A 25,387-nucleotide genomic window follows, 5' to 3' on the forward strand; every position below is an offset into this window, starting at 1 on the left:
CGGAGCCAACAGTATAAAAATTCCAGACCCAATCACGGGCCACACAGGGAGCTGAAACGCACTGAGACCTGAAAGGGTTTGGTCCTCACTGTGATGCATGATGAAATCTGTAATACTTTTGACCCATCGAGGCCTCCTCTTGGCATTAGATATCAGTCAAAACTATTTATTTACAGTTTTGTTTTTTTTTCTAAATTAGTACCTCATGGATATGCGAAATGGCGAGATTCACTATGGTGACTTTCACAGGAAAGTTTTGTCAGATACAGTTCAACATTTCTCCCCTTTATCATCCCTCCTCCCTCCCTCACAAATCCTTCCTCCTCTACTCCAATGATCCCTCTTCTAATTTTATAGGATTCGCCTGTCTATTTTCTTTTTTCCCCTATCTTGGTCTAGCTTCTGCATATCATTTCACCCTTGACTTTCTGAGTCTAGCTTATTTCACTTAGCATCATAGTCTCCATTCCATTCATTTACTGAAAATACCATAAAGTGTCTTCGTTATGGCTAATACTCCATTTTGTATATGTATCCAATTTCTTATCTGTTCATCTGTGAAGGGCACCTAGGTTGGTTCTATAGCTTGGCTATTGTGAATTGTGCTACTATAAACATTGATGTGATTGTGTCTCTGTAGTATGCTGATTTTAAATCCTTTGGAAATATACCAAAGAGTGGAATAGTTGGGTCAAAAGGTGGTCCCCTTGCTCATTTTTTTTTGAGAAATCTTCTATTTCCCAAATGGTTTACACTAATTGATAGTTATTCCAACAATGTAGAAGTGTACTTTTATCCCAAATCCTCACCAGCATTTATTATTGTTTGTATTCTTGATAATTGTCATTCTGCCCTGAGTGAGATGAAATCTCAATGTGGTTTTGATTTCTACTGTCCTGCTTGTTAGAAATGTTGATTTTTTTCATGTATTTGTTGACCATTAGTATTTTCTCTTTTGAGACGTGTGTATTTAGTACTTTTGCCCATTATTAATTGAATTATTTGGTGTTTTTGTGTGTTATTTTTAGTTCTTATATATTCTAAATATTAACCCCTTGCATATTGGGTGCTAAATTTTTTTCCCATTCTACAGTCTCTCTCTTTCCATGCTCTTACTTGTTTTCTACAGTCGCTCTCTTTCCATGCTCTGTTTTGTTGCTATGAAGAAGGAGTTTGGTTTCATTCCATTTCACTTATTGAGTATTGGTTTCCTATCATGTACTTTAGGAGTCTGTTAAAGAAGTTGATGCTTGTTTGAATATGATGGAGTGTTGAACCTACATTTCTCTTGCAGAAATAAAAACTACCAACTTTTACAAATGCCACACAAATCTTTAAGTATAAGATGAATTGAAAAGCAAATAGCTTTCTGCAAGGCATTTGCTGGATGTCATTCATCATGGACAACCATGTTCTTTGCAAATACTCTTTTAGCTTTGCTGTCATGGGATCTTCTCTTCAATAGTTATTCATTTTGGGACAAAAGTTGTATGGTTTACACCTAGCACACTGAATTGGTATTAAACAAATACGTCCATCAGTCTACTTTATCTGATTTCAAAATATTCCTCCATGGACTATAATACATGTAAATTTTCTTTCCATGAAATTACTTTCGTATATACCAGAGAAAATAAGAACTGATTTGTCTTGATGAAGAAGACTCCAGGACGCATGGATAACATTTAAAGTTGTCCTTTGCCATAGGTTTTGGATGTTGGTTTTGGGTTTTTTTCCTGATTAGAGTAATTCACAGAGAAAATTTAAATGAATAAGAAAGTCATTGAATTTGAAGAAATGGAGAAAAGGCATGTGGGAATGCTAGTTGTAAAATGAAACCAAGATTCCTTAAATTCAGAAAGTCTTTAGATCAACCTAGGAAGAGTTTTTTTTGAGAATTTTGGAATGGTTTATCTGTAACTATTTATTTCTATGAAACTTCAAAATATTTGCTGTATCTAGGGGCACATGGACTGTGGTTTGAATACTGAATTCATGTCAAAGTTCAGTAGTCAGGAAAGGAGTAGACATGGAGGGATGGTGAGACATCCCAATGCAAAGGACTTCTGCTTTGCACAGGGACTCTGTCCTCCCAGGGACCTTGCAACTATGCTCTTTCCATAGTCATGTGTGGTGCAAACTGAAAGCAGCATATGTCCCCCTCCAACAGGGATTCTCTGCGTTACTTTGGGCAAATTATACAATTTTTCATACCCCCCTCTCTTTTCCCTCTATGAAATCTAAAGTTACTCCATTCTTCTCTCCCCTCTACCCCGAACCCCCGATTATATATCATCATTCACTTATTAGAGAAAATATTCAGCCTTTGTTTCTTTGGGATTGGCTTATTTCACTCAGCATGATCTTCTCTAACTCCATCTATTCACCAGCAAATGCCAGAATTTTATTCTTCTCGAAAGCTCGGTAATATTCCATTGTGTGTATATATGTATGTACTGAAGTGATAACCCTAGACAGGTTGGGTATTGGCAGGAGGAGGTAGGCCTTTGGGGACATCCCACATTTTTGTCCATGGTGAAGGAACTCTCTCTCTCTCTTCTCCTCTCTGTCTCTCTGTCCTCTATCTCTCTCTCTCTCCTCTCTCTCTCGTCTCATCTCTCTCTCTCTCTCGTTCTCTCTGCTTCCTTGAGATAAAATATATCTCACATTTTTTCTATCCATTTATCTGATGATGGGCATCTAACCTGGTTCCTTAGTTTAGTTATTGTGAATTGAGCTGCTATAAACATTGATGTGGCTGCATCACTGTAGTATGTTAATTTTAAGTCCTTTGGATATAAACAAAGGAGTGGGATAACTGGGTCGAATGGTGTTTCCATTCCAAGTTTTTCTGAGGAATCTCCATGAGAATGAGATAACAAGTTTGTGCACATTTATGTAGCTCTACTTTTTCAAAAAGGTTATATCAATTTATAATAATAGCAATGTCTGAATATTCCAAAGTCATAATCTACTCCATCAGCTCTCAGTATTTTCAGACCTGTGGAAGTTAATAATTTGCTCATTGTAGATCATGATTAATATTTGCAATTACTGAGGTTGGGCATATTTTAATATTTCCATGGATATATTTCTTTTCCAAATTATCTTTGTATGCCATGTTAGCAACCCTTTGAATTATTTTGAATTTGCAATTGGTTTATGTGTATTGTGGATATTATTCCTTTTTCTGTTTGTAACATAAAACATTTCATATTTTGCTTTATTTTTCAATAATTAATATCCTTTGAAAAGGAGAAAGTTAAATTTAACTCAAAATTAAATTAAAATTAAAAATTTAACTTAGAATTTAAAAAAAACTTGTTTTGAATAATGGTTTTGTAATTGTTTAAGACCATACTCATCTTCCCTAGAAGTTCCAGAGAATTTCTACTCTATTATATTCAAGAGTGCATTAAATTCTTTATATTTTCCCTATGAATTTCCTCACATTCATTTTGTGGCAGATGTGAGGCTTGGGTAGAGGATAATGATATAGTCACCATCATTATTTGTTCTATTGTCTGTATTCATCCTGCAGGTTGGAAGAATAATTCAATGTGACTTGCCCTAGACAATGTGAAGTTGGTGAATGTGTTGTAAGCTATTGCACAGAAGGGACCTTAAATGTTTCTTCCTGGTTTGATTCTTTCCTCCTGGGGTGGATGCCTTCCACCTACAGATAAGCACAACAGAAAGAGTGAGCATTCCTTCAACCCAGGTTCTGGAATGAACATTTACAGAAAGTTAACCAACGATAGTGAACACCAGCAGAGCAGAGATGCAGTCAGCGTCAACACTCTTAGCTCCTTCATTTTTACCCAGAACCATATATATTTGTCACATGCTGTTCACTGAATAAAATATTATGTCTTATGCTCTAAAGATGCCAAAGAATGTCATAAAGAAAGCATTTAAGTCTGTGATTCTCAGGAGCACTCGAAACTACTGCTTCAGCAACTCTTTAAAACCATTCCATAGTCAATATTTTAAGAGTTCTATTAATTAATTTTCTAGAAACTGTGGGCAATCTGATGTGGGGCTGCTCTGTGCTATGTACTTTAGGAAAGCCTTGCTTCACAGCACATTGCTACTGAGTATGGGTTTGCTCAACCATCTCTCATCATCTTTAGAATAACTGGCTATCTATGGACTGTGGTTTAGAAGTGAGTTGTCCCCCAAGAGGTCATGTGAGAGACAATGCAAGGAATTTTGAAGATGAAATTATTGGTCTACAGGAGTCTTAATCCAATCAATGCATTAATCCCCTGATAGGTGTTACCTGAGTGATAACCCTAGGCAGATTGGGTATGGCTGGAGGAGGTGGGTCTTTGGGGGCATTCCACATTTTTGTCCATGGTGAAGGGATCTCTCCTCTCTCTCTCTCTCTCTCTCTCTCTCTCTCTCTCTCTCTCTCTCTCTCTCTCTCTCTGCTTCCTGTTACCATGTCTTGAGCTGCTTTCCATTGCTGTACTTCTGCCATGGATATTCTGACTTACTTTAGGCCCAGAACAATGGAGTTGGCTATTTAAGAAATGAGACCTCTGAAACTGTAATGCCCCAAATAAACTTTTTATCTTCTAAAATTGTTCTTGTCAGGTCTTTTGGTCACAGCATCAGAAAAAGTATCTAAAAAATTAATGGACATGTGAGAAAAATAGTAGATCAAAAGGCAATATTCAAGGTCTTCTAAGCCTCAACTGTTTCCAAATGTCAGTCTCAGCAACCCAGTGAGTACATCTAAAAATAACATTAGTAAGGTGATTCAGTGGGAGAGTGCCCTTGGGTCCAAAAAACAAATCCTCAGCTCACGTTTCAATTGTTTTTGGTAGTTCGCAAGCTGTGTATATTGTAGAATTTGCCACACTTCTTACTTTTTAAGTTTGAAACAGGGTCTTGGTAGGGTTAATCTTGTTGGCCTTAAACTCATATTCCTCCCACTCAGCTCCACAAATCACAGGTTACAGGTGTGCACCACCAAATCTGGATTTGCCACCCTTCTAAAGAAAACTATTGCAGGGTATGGTAGGGCATTATGTGATCCCACTGTCTCAGGAGGCTGAGGCAGGAGGAATGCAAATTTGAGGCCAGCCTCAACAATTTAGGGAGAGCCCAAGCAACTTAGCTAGACTCTGTCTCAAGGAAAAGAGACTTAGTATTTTTACATACCTGAAATATTTATGAAGTATATGAAGTAGTATGATTTGTACCCAATTATAGTTACCATGCCCAGTCAGTAGAAAAATGAATTTATATAATTCAAGGAAGAATGTACAGTAGGCCAATTTTGATAATAAGACATGATCCCAGAAAGATGAGCCAGATACCTGCACCTGCATTTTCCTGGAAACCATTCACTGAACGTATGAGCTACAAGTTTTATGGTCACACAGACACATATAGGGAAAGGGTTAAATTTTAATGGTAACCAAAGTTGGAAAATTTCCAGGTTGAGACCCTGAACTGATGACACAGGTATAAAAATGATCATGTGATAGACAACACTTACTGAGATGTGACTCATTTCAGTGACCAGAAAACCTTGGGCCTGGAGGTTGGGTGAAAGAGTACTGGATTGCCTGTGCTCTAAGTAACTTGGAAGCAGAAACATTTTGGTCCTGATTAGATGCTTTGAGACCTCAAGTTATCTTTACACCTGAGTTTTGAACATAATGTTCAGTGCTTAATCAAAGTTGGCAAGGTACTTTAAAAGATAAGAGAAGGACAGTCTCTACCTCTGGAGATACCTGCATTCTCATTTGAGTGTATTTGTTTGCTTCACCTCAAAAGTTTCTTTCTCTGAAGACTGAACTGGTTCTCTCTTAAATGGGTATTTCTTGCTTTACTTCAAAGAAGTGTTTTCTCTTGAGATAGCCTGCATTCTCCCTTGAATATGTATCTATCTGTGGTGCACGAATATGTGTCTCTGGAAAGAGAGAGAGAGAGAGAGAGAGAGAGAGAGAGAGAGAGAGAGAGAGAGCAGACCCCCATATCAGCCAGATGCTATGTTTCATTATTGTGGTATTCAATGAGATGAGCAGCCTGATCATTATCACTGTTCCCTCTGTGTTTGTTTTCATCAGTGTTATGAGGATCCCTTGTGCAAATGGACGTCAGAGAACCTTCTCCACCTGCGCCTCCCACCTGACCACCATCACCATCTTTCATGGAACCATCCTGTTCCTCTACTGCGCTCCTAGTCCCAAGACTTCTTGGCTCTCAGTTAAAGTAGCCTCTGTGTTTTATACAGTGGTAATTCCCATGCTGAACCCATTGATCTACAGCCTTAGGAACAGAGATGTGAAGGACACTTTCAGAAAATTAGTTGTCATTAAATCTCTTTGGCACTCAATATAATATTCTTATATTTATTATTCTATATTTGAAAAAAATGAATGACTAAAATTCAGACTCTCCAGTTAGAAAAGAACAAATAATTGAAAATGCATGCAAGTGAAATTCCATGTAATGGTGAGCAACTGGAATGCTCATACATTTCAGATGAGGGTAAAAGACAAAATGACTTTGAAGACAGTTGTAAAATGCTATATGATGTTATAGAAAAATTTCTCAAAGAACCTAGCAATTTCCTTTCTTCCTATTTGTTCATGAGAAGTGAGATTGAATATTTCAGGATAAAATTCTTCAATATGACTTGTTCAATAATATAGGGAAAAGAGAAGGGAGATTAGTAGGAGGAGATATTGATGAGATTTTCTTGACCCAGTTCCTTTAAAAAGTGATATTCTTGGAAAATGCAACTTTTCTTTCATGAAGGACTTATGCTGTAGACCTATTAAGGATAAATGGGCAAAAGCAGAAAAAAATATTGATGCATCTTATCATTTTATCCTAGAGAAACTGATTATAGAAAGTTAAAATTACTTATTTAATTATATATACTGCATGTAATTACATATAACTTAGCTTAAGTAAGCCCATATAGATATGTATATACATATGCCAACATATAGTCATAATTATGTACATTTCAGATATGGTACAACATACAAGTATTCCATAATGTGTGTAATCCTTTATGTGCACTGTGCTTTTTGTGACCTCTTCATACTAACCACATACATTCACCTTGGAGAATTTGACTGATGAGGTATAATTGTCCTCCCATGTAATTGTAATATTGAGATTAAAGATAAGAAGTGTAATTTGTTCATAAAGAATGGTTTGTCCATTGCTGTTAATTCTGGTAAATATAGACTTTGTATTAGCCAATGTTTTATCAGGACAAGAAAATAACTACTCTTTATTGTTAAACCTAGTGGATTTAGAATAGGGATTTATCCTAAAAGTGTTGGAAGCTCTGCTTGACTTAAAAAGGGAAGGGAGATCTTCCATGGAGCACTATGGAAGCCATCAAAATGGAGGAACAAAAGTTTTCATGATTCGGTCATCCCATAATTTATTTATGTGTCTTAGGGATGGCTCTCCTGGGGTTTGCACTGAGTCCTGACAGGTGTGTGTCTTCCTCAAATCTGAAAAGTTGATATAGGCAGATCTCTTCTAGTCATAATAACCAAGTTATTATGCCTAAATCCCCATTAATTAAAAAATGAGTAAAGAAACATGTCCTATACACAGGACGGAGAACTATTTCACCGCAAAGAATAACAAAACCATGTCATTTGAAGGAAAATGCATGGAACAGGAGGTCATGTTAAGTGAAATAAGTCAGACTCAAAAAAACAAGTATTGTATTTTTTTAATTTCATATGTGGAATCTAAAATATAGCAACAATAACAAAAACATAACATGGAAATACAAGGGGACTTTTTACTGAAGAGGAAAGGGGCTTGCAGTATGGGTGGATACAATCAAAGGATGTTACATGCAGGATATATGCATACCCAGGTTTTTAGCATCACAATTCACAATAGCCAAACTATGGAACCATTCTAGGCATCCATCAATGGATGACTGAATAAAGTAAATGTGATATATATACACAATGGAGGAGCTCTAGAGATAAATAAAGTTATGTCATTTGCAGGAAAGTGGATGGAACTAGAGATGATTGTGTTAAGTGAAGTAAGTCAAACTCAGAAGGTCAAGAGTCATATGTTTTATTTCATATGTAGAAGATAGAGAGGAAAAAGGAAAAGAAAGTTGGGGAGGCAGGGATCTCATGAGAAGCAAAGGGAATTGAGCAGAGGAAAGGGTCCATGGTGTGTGAGGTAGGGTGGGGAGGAAGTGCTGGGGAGTGATATTGGCTAAATTATACTGCCGTACTGTTTATTATGTGCACATATGAGTATGTAATAACAAATCCCATCATTATGTAGAACTATAATGCACCAATAAAAATGTGAAAAGAAAAAGTACACATTGTGTAATGATTACCACAATCAAGATAATTAACATTCTCTCATATCATTACCAATTTTTGGATATGAGATCCCTGATATTGCTCTGCTAACAAATATTTAAAATAAGTTGCATTCTTGAAGGAACTTTGGATTGTACAGAGGGGAAGGAGGAAAGGGGTGGGGGCCAGTGGAGTTGGAAAGGATGGTAGAATCAGTCAGACATTATTACCCTATATACATGTATGAAAAATCTAAAAAAATATATTTATCACTGTCAAGAAAAGTGAATGAAAAAAACAAATAAAAAATAAAATAAGCTACATTCTTATTAACTATGGTCCCCATGTTTTACATGCAGTTCCTAGTCACCTTATAACTGAAGGCTTGTTTCTGTTGATCATTTTCTACTCTTTATCCCCTAAACCCCAGGTTTTCATAGCTATGGTTCTACTCCCCATTACAAGTTTGACTTTTAAAATTTGTTTTAGATTCTACATGGAAGTGAGACCATGTTATGTCTAGCTTAATTGGCTCAGCAAGATTCATGTCCTCCAGGTATTTCCATATTGTTACAAATGGCAGGATCTCCTTTTAAAAGGGTGAATAATCATTAGGGAGAAAATTGGAAAGTGTGTATCATGGCATTTCTAAATACAAGTAGGTCTGTTTCTGATTTATTCAGAAAGCACTACATTGTTTTCCACAATAAATGCCTCATGTCACTTTCCCATCAAGAGTATATGAGGGTTCCCTGCCTTCCACCTCTTTAACTTTGATTCTTTGTGATAGCCAGACTGACAAGCCTGAGGTGATACCACATTGTGGTTTTGATCTGCCTTTCCCTGGTTATTAGTTATGTTAAGCATGTTTTCATATGCCTGTTGGCTAATTGCAAGTCTTCTTTGGAAAAGTGACTATTTAAGGTTTTGCCTGCTTTTTTAAAATTGTCTTGTTTATTTGCTTCAAGTGGTAAACTTTCACTGGGTAGTATGGTTATTACTCTTAAAAGATGTATAGCTTACAAATATTTTCTCCCTTTCCACAGATTTTCTTTCCATTTTGTTGATTATTTCCTTTTATGTCAGAAATCTTTTGGTTTAATATATTCCCCATTGTTTAATTATACTTTTGTTGCCTGTGTTTTTGATAAAAAATCCAAAACATCATTACTGTCTCCAACATCAAGGAGTTTATTTCCTGTTTTCTCCTATACATTTCACATTTTGCATTTAAATCTTTCAAACATTTTGAATTTATTTTGTGTGTGTGGTGTAAGAAAATGGTTGCATTATTCTGAAACATGTAGGAAATATTTTCTAGTAAAAATCATGAGTTAATCCACAAAACAAGTAAAAAAATCATAAATACTGAAATATATTAATTATCTTTTCTATCCAAAAGTGTATGAAACTATATCAGTAACAGGAGAAGAAGTGTTACATCAAAACAAATATGTGGTAATTAAATTGCACATTGCTAAACAACCAATGGATCAAAGGACAAAGTGAAAGGCAAATTTAAAAAAATACATTGAGTCAACAGAAATGGGAATACAACATACCAAAACTTATATAACTATGCAAAAGCAGCTTTAAGAGGGAAGTTTTAAAATGGTAAGTGCCTACCTTAAAAAAGAAGACAGGTTTCAAATTAAAAACCTAAGTTCATATCTTAAGGGATGAAGAAAAGAAATAAAGAAAGGAAACAAATCAAGAAAGGAAAGAAAAGAAAGAAAGACAAGCTACATTTTGGGTTCTTAAGTTTTTATTTTTTAGATATAGTTTTGTATATATTCACAAAGCATTGCTGGGTTTTGTTGTTATCCTAGTCATAACCCTTTGAAAGCACCAAACCAAAATTCCCATCTACTAAAAGAATCACAAAATACATGGGATGGAGCAAAATGCTAGCCACGGCCAGTGCTGCTTGCCTCCGACCAGCGGGACGAATGACAGGTACTGTTCAGAAGTTCACGAAGCAGCTTCCGCTTTATTCAGATAACACCCTCAATATATAAACAGTCTCATGCATATGCATTTGTAACCAGATATGTCCATCCAATCCTATTAAAGTTCAAGTGATCAAGGGCTCAAGCATACATGTAAGATATATCTGTCCATGTGCTAGGCGGCTAAACTAATTATCATACAACCAATAGTAAATGCTTCCTGTTTTTCTCAAGGCGCATTCAGCACGCCCTTTGGCTCTCTGCCAGTCGCCATCTGAGATGCATGTGGCATAGGTAACCCTGGGCCTGGGTCTCGCCCGCCACAGCCAGCTCATCAGTGAAAGTCTCAAACTTATTTAGAAACTTAATTATCTATTTCTGTTTGCTTCCAACTTATCTTAAAATGTGATTTTTGCAATTTGCCTTTGTACAAAATGGCAAATAATAACTGTATATCCTTAAGGTGTACAATATGATGTTCAGGTGTATGCTTACACTGTGAAATGATTGAATCAAACTGATTAATGTTATCATCACATCAATTACCTACCTTTATTTTTTAGTGAAGAGATTTTTCAATACTATTCTTTTGACAATTTATAATTGTGCAATGCATTTTTTGGGATATCCTCTTAGGATTTTATCAAGGAGCATTCCATTTGTGCAATGCATTTTATTAATCATTGCAACCATGCTGTGCATAGAATTGCATATTTCATGTCTATCTGAAACCTCATACTTTTTGACCAACACCTCCACTTTCCCCATTTCTCAACTTTCCTAGCTTCTGGTAACCACATCTACTAGCTGAGTCTATGAGTTTGACTTTTTTTGATTCCACTTAAACTGAGAGCATGCAGCATTTAAGGGAACACTGGCATGCGGGTAGTGGGCATACAAATTATTACAGCAATGTTGAAGAATAATTCTGAGCATCCTCAGAAAAGCAAAAATAGAATTACCATATGATCCAGCAGTTCTATTTCTGGGCATATATTTAAAGGAATTGTAATTAGTATGTGTAAGAGATATTAACCCTCCTGTGGTCATTTCAGCATTTTTTTATAATAGCCAAGATAAAGAAACTACCAAAATGTCCATTGAGAAATGAGAACATGTGGTTTATATATGCAATATCATACTATGCAGCCTGGAAAAAGAAATTGTCACTTGAGATAGCATCGATGAACTGTTATCTTCCACATCCTACCTGATGTGGAAGACTGTGGCTGACCCTCTAGTGACAGACTAGAAGGCAAGGTTTGACATTTTTCAATTGGTGAAGAAAATAGGTAGAATTTCATTCCTATATCTAAGAAATAACCTTCTAAAATATAGATGGTACAGAGATTTTTCAGAACATTAAAGTATAAAACTATGTCTTCAGTGAAATTATAGTAAAAAATAAGGTAAGTTCTTCTAACAGAAGGAAACCAGATGAATCTTGAAGATGACTGTAGGTTATGGCAAACCCAACCAAGTAGTAGGTCCTAAGATGATTAATAAGGCTTAAGATATACAGCATGTAGTCATCTGAATTGACAAAATGAATGTTTTCTTAATTTTAATAGGAAATTAAAAACAGCTCACATTCCCATGAGATAGATAAAAAGCATTTATTAAACATTTTGCATAGGGTTATGTTAACTCCCCAGCTCTCTTTCATAAAATAATTTGAAGACATCTGAACCACCTGAACATGACCCAACTTATTACATTGATAGCATCAGAGAAATTAAACTTGATTGAAATGGGAAGTTATTACATTAGAGTCTTAGACACAGGATAGAACAAATTCAAGGACCTGACATTCTAATGAAGTGTTCATACATGAAACCATTTAAGGCATTGAGACAATCCTTTCATGTTGTGAGGGCCTGTGGAGAGGGAGATGGAGTGAGAAGCTAAAAGAGTTTTCTTGGATCTAAAAGTGGCTGCTGATGCATGACTAGCAAGAAAAGGTGGCATTAGCCCCTGAAATAGTCAGTTGTGCATTACTACAACAAATGCCCCGAGGCAGCTCACTTTTTATAGAGAAAAATTTTAATTTAGCTTACATTGTTGGTTGTTCAAAGGCTAAGATTAGTGACCCCATTTTCTTGGCTTCTGGTGAGTGTAGTGAATGGAGAACCATGGTGGGGGGTCCATAAGCAGAAGCAAGTGATCACATCTCCAACAGGAACAGAAAGAAGTAGATGGGAACAAACTCAGGTTTTTATAATAACCTTCTTGGAACTATTAAGGAGTCATGAGAAATTCTTCATGCCCTCAATGACTTTAGGACCTCCCTCCAGGCCCCACTTCTTGAAGGTCACACCACATCCCAGTGGCACCACCCATGGGATCTGCTTTTAATTTTAACGGGCTCTGGGTGACATACACCATATTCAAACCATAGAGGTTCAGCATCTTCAAGAACACAAACTCCATCAATAACTCAAAGAGCTTGGAAGAAGATCTTTCCCTGGTCTCACCTCTGATTCAAACTCTAGCTGTAGCTGGGAACTTAATGACAGCTTGGTGAGACCTCATATACCAATATCCAGCTTAGCTGTGACATGACTTCTACCCCACAAAGAGTGTGAAATAAAAAAAAATGCATTAGTTAAAGCCGCTGAGCTGTGAGCTGTTTGTCATGATGCATAAAAATACTAATATACAAATGACATGGAAGGCTTTCATCATTTTCTCTTTTGCAGACGTTGACTTCACAGTGAATGCAGGGTGCAGAGGTGCCAGGGGTAGGGAAAAGACTGTTGTTCCCGTAAGGGAGAACTCTGGAACTCTGGAACAATGCTGAGTCATTCATAATAAAAAGTCTTTATGTCCCATGATTAATAATCCCTGTTTACTTCAGACTTCTGTTATGTTTACCAACTACTTACTATTTTGAGTAATTTTTAAGAAAGTGTGACCATGAATATATCTAACTTATTGTATTGTATAAACTTGGAAGCATAGTGTGGTTATATTTGAAAGAAAATGTAAATTCATTGGAATGATGTGAATCAGTGTTTCCAAGGACATGGATGGTTATTTTATCTTAAAAGAAAAAGTCAGAGATTATATTCTGTCATTTATACATCCTAGGACACACATGACATGTAGAAAATGAGAACAATAATATAGCAATTGCTAAGAGCAGTTAATTCTTAATTATTACATTACCATTTATTTACTTTTTCTTTTATATTTTATTATAATTATCATTTTTTCCAAGTCAGTTTGTACATTTTCCATAGTCAAAAGTTCTAAAATAAATTAATGGAGTAGGCTTGATGAGTCATTATCTCAAGTGATTAAGAAGAAATTACATTCTTGCTCAATGCCACCTAAAACATTTAATCTAATTTCTGTGTTCAAAATAATTTAGTAAAAATTCTCTATGGTCTAAATCCCTCAGGTCATAGAGGTATAAGTAAGTCCTTCACTTTATTTTCTGCTTAGAAGTCAGAATAAGCTTCTAAATTTCTCTTTTTTCCCATCTCTCTTTCTCCTCCTCCTTTCTATCCCTTTTATCCCTGAAATTTTCTGAAACATATTCCTAGAAAATTTAACTAAAGTTCATTATGGATGCCTGATGTATATCATAAATTCTTAATATTTAAATAATATTTGAGCTCTGAATTCCCTGCAGTCTATCAAAAAATAAGAACAAGATCTTCAGGTGAGTTGGTTTCAGATAGACCATGTGTCATTTGCTATTTTATAGTATTTAGGAGTCATTGAAGTTCTGTACCTTTTAAAGCAGGGAACTCTCTTATTCCAAAGACCATCCTACCTAGTTCATCTTCTCAGGGATCAGATATTTAAGTTCTAATCTCTCCTTCTTTCTTTTGAGTATCAATCCTGTTTTGTTTTTGTTTTGTGCTCTCAGGATATCCACCATGTGCCTAGTAGTCACACTTCAAAGTTTTGAAAAAAATTTTATAAAATCTGGAATACTCTCAACATTTCAAAATCTCGTAGACATAAGAGTATAAGCTAATAGGGAACAGACATCTCATGACATTGCAATGCCCTGATAGTAACAACTGTAGGTACACTAAGAAGCTATTAGTGGAGTAAAAAGGGAACATCTCTTTGTGATACTGATTTTCATCTAAGACCTTATGTATTACAAATGCTGCATCAGTTGACCAAGGAAATAGTATATTTAGGTAAAAGTGAAAGAAAATTAAATAAACCAAGGAATAAACTGAGAATATTGGCATGATTAAAGAAGGTTGAACACTGGGGAATAGCTAGGTATAGTCTTAAGTCAAATTAAAATGATAAATTTAAATTGAATAAACTAAGTGATAGAGAGGAATTGAAGTGTTTGAAGCCATCGCTTGTTAAGAACCACAGGAATGGAGGGATGAGGAAAGGATTCTCTCACAGGTAGGTGGAAGCCCTACAGGGAAGAGACTGAACCTCTATTCCCATAATCCACCAGGGAACGTTGCAGTTTGGTAAATCTTCCCCAGGCAAAAACCTGAGATGAGAAGTGGAGAACCAAAAGGAGTCAGATTGTCATGAGAAAACAAAGGGAAAGTCAGAAAATGTTCTTGCAGGATGACTGTGAATTAGGAGGTGAGGGAGACCTAGGAATGAGAGTTGAACAGTTGAACTTGCCTTTGAAGTACTAAACTGCACCCACGTGTTCATTGCTGCCTTCGTTGATGTTTGCTCTGTTTCTTCAGTATTTTATAATAATATGAAGTTTGAAAAACAGCACCAGTTCATCACTGAACTAAAAATTAAAATTGGAAAGGCTGAGGGAACCTCCATTTCCTGGGTTGCATAAATGTTAGAATTAAATAAACATATTAACATCATTTCCTAATTTAATGCTTACATTCAAAATAGTTATTATCTTTCCATTATTAGTCTTGCTTTATCCATAAAGAAGGAAAATCTGAGTGAGTTACAAGAGATAACACAGCAAATACCAAAGCCTAAAATTGATTTAAATCTCCATCTCTGAAGTCTGGACTTCTCTAGTGGTGGTGTTCTGTGGTGAGCTGTTTGAACTCTCCTGATGATTTCTTTTTCCTCATGAAGGAAGAACATTTTGAGTGTAAAACATAGCTGTTAGCTATAAAGGAGATGCAAGTTCTTTTTACCTTGAGCTGGTAGTACAAAACTAAAACTAGAGTCTTCTGCTTATGGGATTCATACTAATTATCTTGTGTTCACTTGAACATTTCAGAGTTGCACTTATTATTGGCTCAATTTGTTTTTTATATGATGATGAAATGAATAGGGAATTTTGTGATTATGAACTCCCTGCAAACAGAATACATTTTTGCTTTCTGAAAATAACATATACAAACATAACAATGATTGCATCACTCAAAACTCTTAAGATGATCACTGATGTATCTTCAATCAAACCCTTCTTCAATACATAGAGTGAAAATGTTCCCGTTGCCAGAGAGTTTGAGGGTAGTTACCTAGCCTTTGGTTACTATTACCATATTTTCCAGCCTGTTCTGAAGAACACAGATGACTTGGGGAAAATGCATTTTATTTTTATTTCAAATTCTGAGATTCTGCAAATATTTAGTAACATAATGGGACTAGTAAAGTTGTGAGAATGAAAGTTAATGAAAAGTTTAAAAAGATGAAAATGGATCTGGATGAGCACATTAGAAGCATCAGGGCCTATGAGAAAACCAGTGAGGAGGAAAAGAAAAAATGATGAAGCAATGTACCAAAAATATGTCCTCCTGTTTTTACCAGGTTCTATCTTATTCTAGAGCACTGAGGCAAGTGTCGTGACACAGGGAGGGATCAACAGAGAGCTGGTTTTCTTTAATGTCTGCCTGTTTTATGACTCATAGATTGCTGGGGCAACTCCTAAAGACTTAGGACCTCAGACGGGGCATCCTGGTCTGATTGGCCCCTCTCTGCTTTTCCTCTCCAATACTTCCTTTATACATTTTAGCATTAAATGCACAGTCATTGCTACATTCATTCTGTTAAAATTAATGGGGAACTCTGGAACATGTTTTCTATAACACTGCATAAATTTTCTCTCTCTTCTAAAGGAAATGGCTTCACTTAACTTCTGCCACTGAGGATCTGCTCCAGAACTCAGCTCATAGGTATTAAGCTGTCTAAATGTGAACAAGTGCCACATTTTGTATATGCCCCATTTTACTCATATGTATGTGGAGCTACTTGTTTATAATTCATTGTTTCATTTGGAGAGCTAGATAAATATTTTTAATGTTTTTGAACATTGCCTTTTATGTGGTAAATATTCTATGACTACTAGATCTTTATACTTTTATTCTTATTTCAGATTTTTCTTCCACAACAGTCATGCTGTTGACTGAGGCAAATCAGACTTTTGAAGTCACCTTCATCCTCCTGGGCTTCTCAGAGTTCCCAGACCTTCAGGTGCCCCTGTTCCTGGTGTTCCTGATCATCTATACAGTCACAGCTGTCAGAAATCTGAGCATGATCCTGATCATCAGAATCAATCCCAAACTTCACACCCCTATGTACTTTTTTCTTAGCCACTTGTCCTTTATTGATTTCTGGTATTCCACTATGGTGACCCCCAAACTTCTGGAGAACCTGGTTATGGAAGACAGAACCATCTCCTTTACAGGATGCATCACACAATTCTTCTTGGCTTGCATATTTGTAGTGGCGGAAATCTTCATGTTGGCAGTGATGTCCTATGACTGGTTTGTGGCAGTTTGTCACCCTCTCCTCTACACAGTCATCATGTCCCAGAAGCTGTGTGCATCACTAGTGGCTGGAACCTACACATGGGGTATAGTCTACTCCCTGACACTCACCTATTTTGTCTTGGCATTATCCTTCTATGGGTCTAATGTCATCAGTAATTTTGTCTGTGAGCACTCTGCCATTGTCTCTGTCTCCTGCTCAGACCCCTCTGTCAGTCAAATGCTTTGTTTCATCATCACCGTATTTGATGAGGTGAGCAGCCTCTTCATCATCCTCAGTACTTATATATCCATCTTTGTCACTGTCGTGAAAATGTCCTCCACTGGTGGATGCCAAAAAACCTTCTCAACCTGCACCTCCCATCTGACCACCATAACCATTTTTCATGGGACTGTCTTGTTCCTTTATTGTGTACCCAACTCCAAAAACTCATGTCTCATTGTCGAAGTAGGTTCTGTCTTTTACACAGTGGTCGTCTCCATGCTAAATCCTTTGATCTACAGCCTCAGGAATAAAGATGTGAAGGAGAGCTTTAGGAAGCTGATGAATCACTCCAAACTATTCTGTTGAAGATTTATATTTCCAAAGGAATTTGATTTACCATCCTGAAGTTTTTCAGTGGTTCTCACACTGATTTGAATGATTTATTCACTTCACTACTTAGAGTTTCAAATCTATGTTTTAAGACAATTATTTGACCATTTGGTTTTTGTTCATTTCAATGTTAAGCAAAATAGCTCTGTGAATTAATGTGTTACAAGTTGAATAGTGTCCTCTAAAATATCCACTCAGAACCACTGATGTGACCATATTTGGAAATAGCATCTTTGCAGTTATAATTCAGGTAAGGATCAAAATGAGATCACAGAGGATTGGGGAACCTAAATCCAGCAAGATTGTTCTTATAAGAGATAATAAAGGAAAATACAGACACTTGAGGAAGAGGGTCATGTGAAGAAGGAACCAGATTGGAATTTTAGCTATCAGTCAAGGAGTAAAGAGGGATTCTTTAAATCCATTTTAGCAATGAGAATGTAAGGGTTACAGTGGAAATCCGCACATACAGAGAGCATTCAGAGTTGAATAGGAATGTGTATGTGGAAGAATGTGTGTACTAATGAGCATCTTGAACACATTGTCTTAAAAGTTTACTAAATTCTTTCCTTTCTCTTGAACAGCCTGCTGTACTTTGTTATGCTACAGGAAATGATGTTAGACTTAACTCTCACTATCAACCAAAATGTTGATTTGGGCTGAGGATGAAGCTCAGTAGTAGCTTGCACTATAAAATCAAACAATAAATAAAACATTGCATTTATTTGAAGTTCCTGAGAAATGATCAAGAGGGGGGAAAAAGCAGAAACTATTAATTTTAAAAAGCGAGTGTCAAAGTTGATTGTGTAGATTCTACTTACTAATAGAGCAGATAGTATAATAAAGTTAAGAATCAGTTTGTATAAACTTTGCAACATTTTAGTTGATTGCACATTAAATCTTCATGGAATGACTTTGTTTGCTAGATAATTATGGCATGATTGATACTGTTTTGATCAAATATCCTCTGAACCAATTATTCACAGGTTTGGTTTAAACTAGAGATTTTCTGACTCTGAAAAAAGATCAAAATTTGATCTGTCTTTTCCCTTACTAATTACACTTTGTGTTGCCAAGGCCTCTCAGGATATGTCCTGTGCACACATCTGAAATGTTACTCTGCAGAATCTTAATGATTAAATATTAATTATATCCCTAGAGTAAATTCTATTCATGGCAAATAAAACCTTTAACTTCATTTTGCTATAAATATATATCACCAAACCTTTTATATGATAGTAGATCATTTTAAAGCATAAATCTGATAGGTCCATCACTTATATTTTAGTTGTAATGCAGGGATAACACACACATCACCATGATTCTGGGCAATACTGTTATACTGTATTACACATTCTCCAGATAATGCAACTGAAGATTGGTTCACTCTGGGAAACAAAATGGGGATCTTAAGTCTTAATTCCACTACTAAACCCTGTGCTTCTGTGTGTGTGGCAGAGTTGGGGGTGTGACATTTTGTTATTGAAGATTGAGAAACATGATTTTCCTCTTCTGGCACATTTATGACAAATTGAGCATTATTAATGAATATCCTTGACAATAAACTAGTTTGTTAAGTCTTTGTGATACATTGGCATGTATATGGAGAGAGGATGAATTTCTTTTGATCTTGGGGTTGTGAATACAATAAGAAAGAAGATGATAAAGGACAACATAGAAAAAAAAGTTAGAATAAAACTGAGTGTGATTATTAATAGCACGATATATTATCCAATCAGCAGAAAGTCTGTCAGACACAAGGTAATCAAAATCAGTAATTGTCAATTAAATTATTATATGTATTAAAATATTTTTCTACAGTTTTGAAAGTACATAAATTAGGTAAGAGAATAACAATTTGTTAGATTTTCAGAGAAGGGTTCTGTAAAAAAGGAGATATTTGAATAGAAATATACAGAATTTCACAAGAATATATTTACTCAAATTGCATGTAGTGCTAAAATGTTTTGGAGTTTACTAACTTCTGTGCAGACTAACTCAAAGTTTCATACCTCTTGTTAAATGTGTGTGAGTTCAACATGGGTATAAGCACTCAGAGACTCCACTGCACCCTGGAAGGAGGTATCTTAGGGACTGAATTGAAAACCCAAGCGAAGAAGCAATGGCTGAGAGCTTTTTAAATTCAACAAAATTGGTTCAAGTTAAAAATCTGAAGCTATTTGGATGAGCTTAACAATGTCCTAAAGGTCAACAGAATATTTACATCAAATATATAACATGCTAGTTATAAAACAGGCAATGAATAAAAGATTAAATATCAGGAAACAGATCACAGGCCTAGATGTGCTGTTTGGTGTAGCATGGCAACTGTGTAAGAATTTTCTTTTAATTAAACTTCTAAAATGTAGAAGTTAGTAAATGTTAGTAAATAGAAGCACTAATCAAGACATTGATGATCCCACTAACTGCAGAGAATAAGGTAAGAACAGAAGCCAATCTAAGGTAACCTGAATGACATGAAGAGTGTCTGCTCCTACCACTCCATGACAGGATTTTAAAAATAGTTTTCCACTACTTCATCTGACCTCCACCTAGGAAAAACATGAAGAAAGTGGAGAATGACCTCTTGAAGAGGGTGTGGAGCAAGTCCCTGTTCCTGTGAAGAGCACCAGGCAGTAGTTATACCAGAGAGGAGTCATCAGACCATGGCAGAAAACTGGCAGAGAAGTCTAATTGCTCAATTAATATCATCAATCAGAAAATGCTTAAAACTTTGACATGTAAAATAAGTGTGGTTGAATATTATTCAAAGCATACAAGTAATTAAAAAATAACAGAAACAAATAGAAAGCAAGATAAGTTTTCATTGAGCTGGCAAAAAAAATTTTGGGCTGCATGAAAAGTAAAATGTATTAACTCTTGGATCTCTTGGATGTATTGTGCAAATTAGATGAAAGAATGAATAACAGGGAGTTCATCTATGAAGGTAGTGATAACTAATATTGTGTTATTTTCTGATTCCACTAAGATGGAAAGGAACTGTGAATGGTTCCATTGCTCAAGAACCTACCAACACATAGTGCTTGCTTTGAGTTCTTTTATGTTTTGGTTGGTTTAAATACCTTTCTCTCTCTCTCTCTCTCTCTCTCTCTCTCTCTCTCTCTCTCGCCCCCCTTTCACACATACACATACACACACACACACACACCACCCACCCACCCACACACACACACCCACACACACCCACACACACACATCTCTGGCCAAATATTATTTATGAAAATACAAACACATCAGTACACACATTATATGTGTTAAAGGTATAAGTTATTAGGTATTTGTTTAATCTCAGTTTTATAAAATTATATCTTAGTTTTCCATAATTTTCTAATGACAAGAAATGGTTTGCATAGTCTTCTTTACATTCTGATTCCTGTTTCTCAATCCGTATACTTGAATATGTAAATTTACATGTGTGAGTGTGTGGGTACACATGATCATCCAATACACTTGATGCTTTTGAAATCTGCCTCATGAACATTATTATATTTTTTAAACCAATGAATTCATTGAAATGTACCTTAGCATATATTTTAATTATGTTTAACTTTAATGATACATTTATTCAACCTAATATTTGTAAAATATTATGTCAACATAAAATCAGAAAATAAATTTGCAATATTTTACATTACCTTTTCCTTACTATGTTTTTGAAAGCAAGTATGTAGTGCCTGAGTTCAGAGTTGTCACTTTACAAGATATCAAAAGCTGCCTGTGATGAGTGGCCACCATATTACACAGAGTAAACTTAAGATTTTCCCCCTGTGACCTCTCCTGCTTTCCTCTCTCCTATCCAGTGGATGCCCTGCTTCCTTTTTTCTTTTTCTGGAGCAGTCATACTTTTGTGAAAGTCCTCTAATAAATAAATTTCAGTTATTATTTGATGAGGGGGAAAAAATAAACAGAACTCAGTAGCTAAAAAGTATTTCTTGCCATTCTGCAAGCTGACTGGCTAGATCTTCTGCCAGTATCACTAGGGTGCCTGCACAGTGCAGCACTTATGGGAACACAGCCTGTGCTCACACTTTGTCACCCCAAGATGGCATCGGCTAATGTCAGGTGAACTGCTGCGGGCTGTTGGCGGTGCTGCCTCTGTGCTCTCCAGCAGCCACTTACCTGCTTGTAAGTTCCACTGGCCTCTTTACATGGTGCTCTCAGAGTTAAAAGAGAGTGAAAGTAGAAGCCACAAGACATCCTGTTGCCTCCCTCTGGAATCTGCAAGGTACTCCTACCATACTTTCTTGGTCAAGGAAGTCACAATTCTGATTTATTGCTTCCATTGCTTATTGTGTTCCCAGCAGGAGCATGTCTCCAGAGAGAAGAGACCTCCTAAATACAGGAGTCCATGGCTTCACTCACAGGAAGCAATTTTCAGCAGCTGGATCATCAATAGGTAGAAGAGTCACTTCCTTTACACTCTGGGCTCATATATCCTGGTCTCATAAAATATTACAGAAACCACAATGCATTTTGGTGGCAGAGTCTATATATGTTGAGCCTATAGAGAGCACATTCCAGAGGATAGTATTCTGAATTTTTTTCATTCTATCCTTCTAAAATATTGCCATGGAACTTGTCTGAGCCCAATTTGAAAAGATGACCCCCATTTTAGATTTCTGGTTCTTAATGTAAGTATTTTTTTTTTCATTACTGTCCTTCAGGGCCACTGCAGAGCAGGATGATGGTGCTGCAGCTATCTCTGTTGTGTCAGTATGTCATGGGGAATCATCTGAAAAGAAGGTCTCAATATTGTCTTCATATTTGCATTGTCAAGGAAGTGAGTTCATGAACTCCTGAGCTTATGAGTTCAGGCTGAGCAGAAGGAAGCAATGAGGCAAGAGTGCAAACCCTGGATATTGGTTCCACATTCTATTGTGACATCAGGAAGAGGACTGTGGTTGACTGCTGCCATGCCTAATGTGATAGACTGGTAGGGTCACCAATACCCTCTTTGAAATGGGAAGTGCAGGTTGCACAGTAACTTGGGAACCACTTGCCAATCATTGTTTCCACCGGGATCTGTTAAAATGACAGAGGCTATTTCTCAAATACTGAATAATTATTTGGAGGATGTTACTGATTTTCCTTAAACCTCTTAACGTCTGATCTGTAATTGATCATGTGGCCTATGCAACATTCAGAAAACCTCTATTTGCCATTCACTCTTCAAGGACAATCGTATACACCGGGTTATGCGGCTTAAATAACTTAAGAGCCTGTATGGTGCGTTGGACTTTTTACAGAGTTTTCTCATGTTATGGGACCCACACCAAAGAGATCACATTTTGGTGAGTTTTGTAGGCTGGCTAGAATAACCTGCTGAATCTGTTAAATGTTTCCTTCAAAATCTAAGAGATGCGCTGATTTTTAAGTAGACAAGGTAGTATTTCATCTTTATTTTGTTAATTATAGAGGGCATTTTAATTATATATAAACAAAGCATCCTAGTTAACATCATGATGCAATATTTCTTTGTAATTTCAAGAAAAGTCCAGTTTTTAAGGATGGTATAAGAGACCTGGAATTTGCCTTAATTAACTGTTTGGATATTTGTAAGGAATAATTTGCCATTGATTCTCTAGAGTAACAGTCCCCAGAGTTATAGAGTTAGATATAAGGTCTTTGATGTCCCAGTTTTACTTATCCTACAGAGAAACAGGAGGGCAGTGGCCTGTTTCTCTGTGGTGGGTAAGTTTATTCAGGTTTCTTAGGAAATTGTGAAAATATTATTTTCCTAATATTATAACTGGGATTCTCTTTGACTTTTTCTTTTTATTCTAAGTTGATATCAATGCAATTCAACTCTCATGCATGAAAAAAATTGAAACTCATGTAAATTTTTGGCTTCAGTTCCACTGACAACCATTTCAGAAAGAAAAGAATGAACTTGCTATACTCTCCACATATGTACCATAAACTGGTATACAGGCTGCTATAAGAATGAAAATTAGTTAATTTTGAGAGATCTCCTACTGAATACATCTTGAGATATTAACAAAATGTTTCTTTGGTGTCTGAACTAAAATGGAAGCTAACACAGGCCATAGGCCCTAATAAGGTGTATGTTCCTCTCAGGTGGAAAGTGGGCCATCCTTCTCCTGGATCACTTGGCAAGTAAGATATTTCATTAAGGAAGTAAACTTACCATGGGCAAAAGTTGCTGACATGGGATTGTTCCTGTTTATCTATGTTCCCCTAAATAGTTTCTTTAAGAGTAGAGTATATTCTTTCACTAGCTTTAATTGATTTGTGCAAATAAACAAAATACAGTTGAAATGTATATTATATTTTGACACAAATAATTCATATTTTCTCACAGACCCTTTGCTGGTTTGTGTATTTATGCCCATTTCCCATCAGTTCTGTGCCGTTCATGCTCAGAGACAGTCATGACATAATGGTCACTCACCTCCACACATCTCATATTTGACAGGAGCAAGTGTCTTCGACCACACTCTCCCTCCTAAAGGAGCTACAGTGATGGCAGTAAGAAATCTGAGTGTGGAGACAATCTTCACCCTCTTAGGTTTCACAGACCACCCAGAGCTTCAGGTTCCTCTCTTTCTCGTGTTTCTGCTCATGTACATTATCACCTTTGTGGGAAACCGTGGGATGATCGTGATCATCAAGATCAACCCCAAATTTCACACCCCCATGTACTTCTTCCTCAGTCACCTCTCTTTTGTTGACTTCTGTTACTCCTCCATCATCACCCCCAAGCTGCTGGAGAACCTGGTCTTGGCAGATAAAAGCATCTTCTACTCCAGCTGCATGCTGCAGTACTTCCTGTCCTGCACAGCTGTGGTGACTGAGTCTTTCTTATTGGCAGTGCTGGCCTATGACCACTTTGTGGCCATCTGTAATCCCCTGCTGTATATAGTAGTCATGTCACAGAAACTCTGTGCCCTGCTGGTGGCAGGGTCATATATCTGGGGTATGTTTGGTCCCTTGGTGCTCCTGTGCTATGTTCTTTGACTGAGTTTTTCTGGATTTAATGTCATCAACCACTTTTTCTGTGAGTACACGGCCCTCATTGCTGTCTCCAGCTCTGACATCCACCTCCCCCAACTGCTGCTCTTTGGCTTTGCCACCTTCAATGAGGTGAGTACCCTACTGATCATCCTCACCTCCTATGTGTTTATTGTTGAGACTGTGTTGAAAATCTGTTCTGCCAGTGGGTGTCACAAAGCCTTCTCCACCTGTGCCTCCCACCTGACCGCCATCAGCATCTTCCATGGGACCATCCTTTCCCTCTATTGTGTTCCCAACTCCAAAAATTCCAGGCAAACTGTCAAAGTGGCTTCTGTGTTTTACATGGTCGTCAACCCCATGCTGAAGCCCCTAATCTACAGCCTGAGGAACAAAGATGTCAAAGAGGCTGTCTGGAAGTTGGTAGACAAAAAGTCCTGTTTCACTGAAGCAGTCGCAAGAGATGGTTTCATCCCAATGAATAACAGAACAAAACAGAACCTAACATGTTTCTAAACCTATAGCATGTGTTTCTGTGAGGTTTGTATAGGTGATTGGGAAGCATGGACTGATGAATTCAAATCCCATGAAGAAACCAAAGAAGTTTAATACTGAGATGAATTCCATAAGATTTTGATCCATTAAACAACTACTTCTTTGAAGTCTCTGAACTCAGATATAAAATAGGCACAAAACATGATCAATCATGTAGTATGGGGGCTACAGTCACTCTAAGAATGTTTTTTTTTTTTTTTCTGATTGGTTCATTTGTATGCCAATGAGTGCCTGACTTTTAAGGTCATTTGGGTTGTGTCACAGAAGTATTGTGTCAGTGTTGGG

General features: G+C 36.6%; 1 protein-coding gene and 2 pseudogenes across 1 annotated transcript; 2 read left to right on the forward strand and 1 right to left on the reverse strand.

Annotated features, from left to right (window-relative positions):
* LOC124959218 (complement component 1 Q subcomponent-binding protein, mitochondrial-like) overlaps positions 1–14,049 on the reverse strand; it is a 20,382-nt pseudogene extending 6,333 nt beyond the window's left edge.
* A 2,536-nt stretch (positions 14,050–16,585) lies between these two features.
* LOC124959219 (olfactory receptor 5D13-like) lies at positions 16,586–17,530 on the forward strand. Its single transcript, XM_047517804.1, has one exon. It carries the CDS (start codon positions 16,586–16,588, stop codon positions 17,528–17,530), a length of 945 nt encoding a protein of 314 aa, XP_047373760.1.
* A 4,100-nt stretch (positions 17,531–21,630) lies between these two features.
* Positions 21,631–25,063, forward strand: LOC124959220 (olfactory receptor 5D14-like; annotated as a pseudogene).
* The last annotated feature ends 324 nt before the right edge of the window (positions 25,064–25,387 follow it).

Source organism: Sciurus carolinensis, chromosome 11 (genome assembly GCF_902686445.1).
Source record: "Sciurus carolinensis chromosome 11, mSciCar1.2, whole genome shotgun sequence".
Taxonomy (NCBI): Eukaryota; Metazoa; Chordata; class Mammalia; order Rodentia; family Sciuridae; genus Sciurus; species Sciurus carolinensis.